General features: G+C 41.3%; 1 protein-coding gene across 1 annotated transcript; it reads right to left on the bottom strand.

The window, feature by feature from the left end:
* Positions 1 to 2,351: 2,351 nt before the first annotated feature.
* Positions 2,352 to 4,658, bottom strand: LOC115956348. The gene has a single exon (XM_031074756.1). The coding sequence runs from the start codon at positions 4,656 to 4,658 to the stop codon at positions 2,352 to 2,354; it is 2,307 nt and encodes a 768-aa protein (XP_030930616.1).
* Positions 4,659 to 9,026: the final 4,368 nt, after the last annotated feature.

Genomic DNA, 9,026 nt, shown 5'->3' on the forward strand with positions numbered 1-9,026 from the left:
CTTGAGGATGAGTGGGTGAGGAATAGTGATTCTGTATTCCAAAGTGTGCGCAGAAGTCCCTAAAGAGTGCGTTGTCAAACTGTCGTCCGTTATCAGATACCAATACCTTGGGCACTACGAATCTGTATACAATGTTCTTCCACACGAAATGCTTAACATTTTGTTGTGTGATCGTCACCAGCGGTTCAGCTTCCACCCATTTTGTGAAGTAATCGATGCCCACAACTAGAAATTTCATCTGCCTTATGCCCTGAGGAAAGGGACCCAAAATGTCTAGTTCCCATTGTGCAAAGGGCCACGGTGCCATCATCGGGGTGAGGTACTCTGATGGTTGTCTGGGGACGTTGCTAAATTATTGACATTGCTCACAGAACTTGACGTACGCTTTAGCATCAGCTTGCATATTTGGCCAGTAATACCCTGCACGAACGACCTTGGAGACAAGGGACCTGGCTCCGGAGTGATTGCCACATGCTCCTTCATGAACTTCCCTCAGCACGTAGTTTGCTTCGTCCGGAGCCAAGCACCTAAGATAAGGTTGAGAAAAGCCCCTCTTTTATAACACTTCATTCAGAAGTAGATATCTAGCCGATCTCACCCTCAGCTTCCTTGCTTCGTCTTTCTCTTCTGGTAGCTGTCCGTCTTTCAAGTATGATATAATCGGGGTCATCCAGTTCCTCTGTTTTCCACCTGTTGTACTTCTGGAATATCTATGCTTGGCATGTACTGAATTTGGTCAGATTCGTCCATAAATTCACTTGCCGAGGCTTCTTTCGCTATAGTATCAGCTTCCACGTTTTCCTCCCTTGGGATTTGGACGAATTCAGCTTTTTCAAATCTCTTCATTAGGCGCATCACCCTACTAAGATATTTCCTCATCCGTTCCTCTTTTGCTTCGTACATTCCATTTACTTGCCCCATGACCAACTGAGAATCTCCCAGGACGAGTATAGACTTGGCTTCCACAAACTTAGCCAATTCTAGCCCTTTGAGAAGGGCTTCATACTCGACTTCATTGTTAGTTGCTTGGTACTATAGACGAACCTTGTGCCTCAGTTTGTCTCCTTCTGGGGACTGTAAAACCACACCAATCCCACCTGCATACTTTGTGGATGATCCATCCACATGGACGACCCATCTATCATTGTCTTTTGTCTCGTCATGACTTGGGGTAAATTCCACAATGAAATCTGCTAATACTTGAGCTTTTATGGCATGCCTTGGTTGATATCTGATGTCAAATTCGCTGAGCTTGACAGCCCACTGAATCAATTGTCCAGCTGCCTCCAGTCTGTTCATCACCTCTTAAGTGGATGATCCGTCATGACATTAATGACATGGGCCTGGAAATAGTGCCTTAGCTTCCTGGAAGCGGTGATCAATGCGAAGGCTAACTTCTCCATCTGTGGATATCGTCCTTCCGCTCCCCTCAATGCCTTACTCGTATAGTACACGGGTCTTTGCACTTTACCTTCTTCCTTTATCAGTGCTGAACTTACGGCATACGGGGTTACCGCCAAATACAAGTATAATTCCTCTCCCACTACTGACGGACTCAACAATGGAGACTTGGTAAGGTATGCCTTCAGATCCTCAAAAGCTCTCTGACACTCGTCGGTCCATTCGAATGCTTTTCTAAGAACTTTAAAAAATGGCAAACATTTTTCAGTGGCTTTAGAGACAAACCTGTTGAGTGCAGTGACTCGTCCAGTAAGAGATTGGATCTCCTTTGTATTCTGCGGAGGCTTCATGTCTAGTATTGCTTGAATTTTATCAGGATTCGCTTCAATCCCCCTATGAGAGACCATAAAGCCAAGGAATTTCCCTGATGATACTCCGAAAGCATATTTACTAGGATTCAGCTTCATGTGATACTGTCTCAGCGTGTCAAATGTCTCCTGCAGGTCGTCCAGATGCCTTCCTTCGTCCTGGCTCTTTACTAGCATGTCGTCTACATAGACTTCCACATTCCGCCCAATCTGCTGTCGAAACATGTGATTGACCAATCTCTGATATGTGGCTCCTGCATTCTTTAAGTCGAACGGCATCACCTTATAACAGAACAAGCCTTGACTTTTGACAAATGATGTTTTCTCTTGATCCGCCTCATCCATCCTTATTTGATTGTATCCCGAAAAAGCGTCCATGAAACTAAGCAACTTGTGGCCCACAGTTGAATCCACCAATTGATCAATGCGTGGCAGCGGATAACTATCCTTTGGGCAAGCCTTGTTCAAGTTGGTAAAATCCATGCACATTCTCCACTTACCATTTGCCTTCTTGACCATTACAACATTTGCCAACCAATCTGGGTAGTACACTTCTCGGATAAACCTTGCCCCCATCAGTTTTTAAACTTCGTCTTTGATAGCATCATTTCTCTCAGGGGCAAACACCCTCTTCTTTTGCTGCACTGGCTTGGAGGAAGGACATACATTCAGACGGTGGGTAATGACACTAGGGTCTATTCTCGGTATGTCCTTATGACTCCATGCGAACACATCAATATTTTTCTTCAAAAAGTGGACGAGGTCCTCCTTAATCTTTTCTTCTAGATTTGCTCCAACCCTGGTACACTTCTCAGGGTTCTCTTCATCCAGGGAAATGTCTTCTAATGCTTCGGTAGGCTCTGCTACCATTCTCCTTTCTTCAATATTCATGGCTTGAATTTGCTCGTCCATGGCCAACATGGCCAAGTAACATTCTCTTGCTGCCAGTTGATCCCCTTGCACCTGCCCTACTCCGTGTTCTGTTGGAAACTTAACTGATAGGTGGTAAGTAGAGGTAATGGCCTTCCAACTATTCAAGGTTGGTCGTCCAATTATGGCGTTATAGGAGGACGGGCAATCTACCACAAGGAAGTTCACATCCTTGGTGACTTGTCGTGGGTATGCCCCCACTATCACTGATAAGGAAATAGTACCCACGGGTTGTACCTTCATGCGACCAAAACCTACTAGGGGGGAGTTCACTGGACGGAGCCGGTCTCGTCCTAGCCTCACTTGTTGAAAAGCTGGATAATACAAAATGTCTGTCGAGCTTCCGTTGTCTACAAGCACCCTTCTAGTTGTGTAGTCAGCAATCATTAAGGTGATGACGAGAGCATCATCATGGGGGTGATGAATTCTCTCAGCGTCTTCGTCCGTGAATGTGATTGCTGCTTCGTCCGTGGTCCTTGCTCTCGGTGATCGTCCAGAAAGCTGGACACTCTGTACTACCTTCAAGTATGCTTTCTTGGACTTGGATGACTGGCCTGTCGAACTTCCCCCTACAATAACTCTTATTTCTTCGAGTGGTGGCAGTGATGATTCTTCCATTTTTCCTTTCATTTTTTCGTCCCTGTTATCTCGTCCAAGGAAATTCTTTAGCTTCCCTTGCCTTATGAGATTTTCGATTTGCTGCTTTAAATCGAAACACTCGTCCGTATCGTGACCATGATCCCTGTGGAAGCGACAATACTTGTTCCGATTGCGTTTATTGGGATCTCCCCTCATTTTCTCCGGCCACTTCAAGGAAGGATCATCCTTGATCTGCATTAGGACCTGCTCAAGTGGGACGTTCAAAGAGGTATACTGCTGGTTCCGTGCTGAAGAGCCCGGCTTTTTAATGTCTCGGTCTTTCCTGTCTTCCATGCGTCCCTTCTTTGGACGAGGGCCCTGCTCTAAGTGGCGACTGGGATTTGTGTCTACTCTCTCATACCTCTTCCTCTTCTTAACAATGATTGCGTCTTCTGCATTCATAAAATTTTGTGCCGAATGGACAAGTTCTGCCATAGACTGGGGCTCTTTTTCATAGAGTTTGTGAATGAACAGATCCGAACTCACCCCATTATGGAAAGCCGCCAACAAGAGCTTGTCATCTGCTTCGTCCACACTCAGGGCCTCTCTGTTGAAACGGGTGATGAACGACCGCAAACTCTCGTTCTCTCCCTGCTCTATGGTCAATAGGCTGGACGAGGAACACTTATGTCTTTGTCCTCCTATGAAGTTGTTAACAAACAATTTGCTCAACTCTTCAAAAGAACTCATCGAATTCGGGGGTATTTTACTGAACCAAACTCGTGCTAGGCCCTTGAGGGTAGTAGGGAATGCTCTGCACATTATTTCGTCTGGAACCCCTTGGAGATGCATGGTGGTCTTGAAGGTAGCAATGTGATCAAACGGGTCTCGTGTTCCGTCGTACGAATCCAGAGAAGGCATCTTAAACTTCGATGGTAGAGGGTGACTGTTGATGGAAGCCGTAAAGGGGGAATCAGTTCGGTGGACCAGGTCTTCTATAGGATTTGTCCTTCTCATATTTTCTTTCATTTCCTCTATGACTCTTCTCATCTGGTCCATCTCTTCCTTCAAATGTGGGACCGCTCGTGAAGTGGTACCTCTTAACTGACTTCCAATCTCAGTGTTCTCTCTGTTATCACGACTCTGCGTTTGTCCTCCACCCTCACGTTCTTCATGCGTCTGCCTCCTTAGATTAATCTCCATTCTTAATTCTTGGTTTTGGCGAGTCAACTCCGCCACTGCGGCCGCCATGGATTGTACGTTTTGGACAGATGAATTCTGCATGACCGGTGCGGATTGGCGGTTGCGGTGAGGGTTGCTGGAAGCATCTCTGCTTCCCTGACGGCTTGGGCTGGTAGCCCTTGATCTAGTCCGTACCATCAACTTTTTGTCAAAGAGAAGAATAATTTCCCACAGACGGCGCCAAACTGATAGCGATCAAGGAATCAGTTAGTTGAACAGCACGGATCGCAATGATATTAAGGGCTTGAAAGATAAGAAATAGAAGGTTAGAGGAGACCGGGGTTGGCCGGTCAAAACTCCTCCGATGATGAAGTTAATAACTCTCCTCTTAATAGAAAAATATTGTCTGTAAAGAAGAAATACTCTCTCTTTTCTTGTCGGAGACTCATCTCTATTTATAGGTTTAGGGAGCGGTTATCCGTTGGATAACCTCCCCCAATTTTACGGGGTTTGGAGCGTACAGTTTGATAACTACTATAGCGGTTATCTTTGTCGAAACTGCCTTGCCCTCGTCCTAAATGCTTCCTGGACGAGACTCTCAATGTAGCCTGCCTTGCAAAATTAGGACGACGTAACCTTTTCATGGACGACATCCATGGACGAGTAAGGAGTTGGCTTTTTTAGACACCATCATGTTTAATTGTTTAAATTCGATGTGATCTAACTAAATCACATCACAATACTGTAACGAACATTCGCGTAATCACAAAGAAGTTTAATCATGTAATCCGTGAAGTAAATACCCTTCGCATGGAATGCAAAGCTCAAAGCCAAGACAAGGTACCTACTCATGTTACAATAAACTTAACAAAAGGGTCTTTTGAATCCAACACTCCCAACTATTATTTGGGTTTTCTTTAGACTATTGTGATATCATCACAATTTATAACCTTGCATTTGTTAAAGACTCTAATCTCATTAGAATCACTAACTAAAATGAAAGTCCCAAACTATTTAGGATTCTTTATACTCAAATGGATCAAAAAATAGTTATAAAGAACTCTATCCTTAACTTACTTGATAAAGGATTCTAATCTCATTAGAATCTATATGTATAACTTTTAATTAGAGCTTTAATCTCATTAAAACTTCTAATTAAAATAAAGGGTTTGGCCAAAATTTAAGTTGCCTACCTTTGGTTTGAAATTTAACATTTTACCCACCTGAGGTTTGACTAAAATTTAAATTACCTACCCAGGGTTTGAAATCTCATTCTGCAAGTGTTTTGTCTTTTTACAAAACTTTAATTGAGTTAACCTCGGGTGGGTAAAGTATCAAATTTCAAACCACAGGTAGACAACTTAAATTTTGGACAAACCACAGGTGGGTAAGTTGTAATTTGCCCTAAAATAAATCAAGGACTTTTACTCATACAACAATTCCAACCTCATTAGAATGTTTCTTAAAAGACAAGTCCTAAACAATTTAGGACTAAGAGTTCTATTTAACTAAAAGCTTTAATCTCATTAGGCCTTTTAGTTAGATAATGATTAATAAATGTCCTCAACTTTTAAGGACTTTTATAAGTTAATCACTTTATTTATAATTATGTGTAACCTCATCACACACACCCTTGCACTTTATCAATGTTTTAACCCTTGATAAATAGTAAGTGAAAATTCAAAATTCAGTATGTTCAATCGGTCGAAGCTTTTTCTCGATCGATCGAAAAAATGAAGAAATTCATCATAAAGTCTCTACCTGATTCGATTGATTCTTGATTCCTGTTCGATCAATCAAAAAGAACATTCGATCGACTGAAAGGAATTCTCGATTGATCAAGACTCGTAAAACTGAATTTTTTTTCAGAATTTTATGGTAACTGTTCTTGATGTTTTTATTGTTTTCCATCCAAAACACTTTTTGATTTTATAAAAGAAGATTTATAGATCAAACATTAAGGGTTTCAAGATCAAGATCAAGAACCCTAATTATTCTAGAAACCAAAAATATATAAAATCCTAATCTTATAAGGAATAAATTTCATTACAGAATTTCAATTGGGAAACATAATACGTTAATTCTATCATTAACATAATCAATAGATTATAAAAAACTTTTCCTAGAAAATAGTAATAGCATCGGTTCAAAAAACTAACAAGCATATCATCATGTTTCCTAGAACAATAAGCAAATTGTGGCATATGAATTCTAACGCCAACTAGGGATGGCAATTTCAGCCCGACCCGCGGGTACCCGGCCCGGCCCGACCCTAATGGGCCGGGTTTTACCCGATCCGATTAGAAATAGGGTCGGGTATGGGTCTTAAAAAAAAAAACCTGAAGCGGGTCCGGGTTGGGTCCGGGTTTTATCAAAAAAACTCGAAACCCGACCCGAAACCCGGCCCGTTTAAAACCCGGTACCCTAAATTACTAAAATACCTTCTATATATATAAACCAATAATTCTAACCCTAAATCCCTAACCCGGTAATCCCCAAATTACTCAGCCTCCCTCACTCAGCTCTCCCTCACTCTGACCAGCTCTCTCTTACTCCGCAGCTCATCTCCAGTCACCGGCTCTCCCTCACTCCGCAGCTCATCTCCAGGTTTGTGCTCTCACCAGTCACCGGTTCTTTTTTTTTTTTCTTTTTTTTTGTTGTTGTAATGTTGTTAACCGTCGATCGACAGGTCCGGCTCTTCCTCATTCCGCAGCTCATCTCCAATCATCGGCTCTCCCTCACTCCGCAGCTCATCTCCAGGTTTGTGCTCTCACCAGCCACCGGTTCTTTTTTTTTTTTTTTTTTTTTTTTTTTTTTTTTTTTTGTTGTAATGTTGTTGTTGTTGACCGATAGGTCTGGCTCTCCCTCACTCTGCAGCTCATCTCCAGTCACCGGCTCTCCCTCACTCCGCAGCTCATCTCCAAGTTTGTGCTCTCAGTCACCGGTTCTTTTTTTTGTTGTTGTAATGTTGTTGTTGACCGACAGCTCATTTTGCTCAGTTGCTCTGTTCTGATCTCCATCAGGTTTGTGCTTTCATTTTCCCTTTTTTTTTTTTGGTTGTTGTTGTTGCCCCCTCTGGCTCTCCGCTACCCTCACTGCCAAAAGCTTACAGCCTCCCAAATACACCCGCATCTTCTGTCTCTCCTCCGCCTTCGCTTTAGCTTTTCTCACCGTTCTTTCTCGGTACTATTTCTTCTTTCTCTAATTTCACTTTCAATTTAGTTTGTTTTTCAAAAATTTTAAAGCTTCCCCTAGTTTGAAACTTGCTTTTTTTAGTTTAAAATTAGCGCTTGTAAAAAAGCTATGAGGAGATCCTGTTGTGAAATGGAGTTTTGAGTGGTTGTACTATTTCTTCTTATCTCTTTCTTTTTGTGTTTGCAATGCATGTTTGTGATTTTTGCATTGGAATTTTGCTCATTGGTTGTAGTTTTGTTTGTGCACTCTCTAGAGCCTGAACAAGTGCAGAAAAAAAGAACCCAACAGGTACTCCCTCTCTGCATTTTCTATTCCTCTCTATTATTTTCAAAGTTTCTCAATAAAAATGTTACCTTTACTGTTATGTTCTTTATTGATTTGGTTCCTGAGAATCACAGTAATCTGAATACTTTAGAGTAGTTTCCATTGTTAAAGGGTTTATGGGGTTTTAGGAATTAAAGAACTTGAAATGTCAATGCTCTGAATATGCATCCGGTTTCATTTTCATTTTTTCCTTTGTTTTCTCGGGGACCAAATAGAGGGTTAAGGTTAGAAAAGAAAGGTTTTTGCTGTATTATGGGTCAGGTTATGAAGAACCCATGTCCTGAAATGTGTTAGATTTGCATGTTTTGTTTCTTTTTCGAGTTTTAGGAGTTGCAACCACATTGTTTGATTGAAGTTCTGAATGAATAGCCAAATGTAAACGAAAAGGCAAGAGCTTATAGTTTATTATTGTGCTTCTGTGCTTACTCTTTGGTTTGATACATACCACTGAGCATGTTGTATGTAGTGGACCATGTGGGTCTGAGACTTTGAGGAAACAATGGTTTTCTTTCATTCATTTATTTTCTTGGTTAAATTACTGCCCTGCTATTTTGACCTATGACTATATATATTTTAGGGGGTTGTTTTATGTTGTTTTAGTGGGACCCTTTTGTTGGGTGAAGGAAAATTTTTCAATGGAAAAGAGATAAGAAGTGAAATAGGGAAAGGAAATGTACCCAATGTTGTCAAATGAGAGTGTCTAGCAATGCCAATAGTAAGCTATGTTGCTAAAGAATTTGCATAAGGTAATATTTAACAGGATGGGAATACATGCTCCCTAAATTAGTGGCATTTGAGATATTTTGTATATCTGATTTTACAAGATGAATTGATGGGATAATTTTTGTAAATTTTGGAACTTGATTTGGTTGCTTTTTGGTGTTATTTACTTTTGGAGCTAAAATTTAGTAATTTACATGAATTGTTGTTGCTTTGAGGAGCAAGAAAGTGTTTCAAAGGGTCAATGCCATAGGGTTTTGTGACTTTGTTTCATGTGATAACTTTGGTGTCTTCTTCATTTCTACATAGTTTGTTTAATGGAAGAAA

Source organism: Quercus lobata, chromosome 8, assembly GCF_001633185.2.
Source record: "Quercus lobata isolate SW786 chromosome 8, ValleyOak3.0 Primary Assembly, whole genome shotgun sequence".
Lineage (NCBI taxonomy): Eukaryota > Viridiplantae > Streptophyta > Magnoliopsida > Fagales > Fagaceae > Quercus > Quercus lobata.

Bases quoted from the DNA above. Each gene is read 5' to 3' on its own strand.
- LOC115956348 (XM_031074756.1), bottom strand. From the start codon at position 4,658: ATGGTACGGACTAGATCAAGGGCTACCAGCCCAAGCCGTCAGGGAAGC.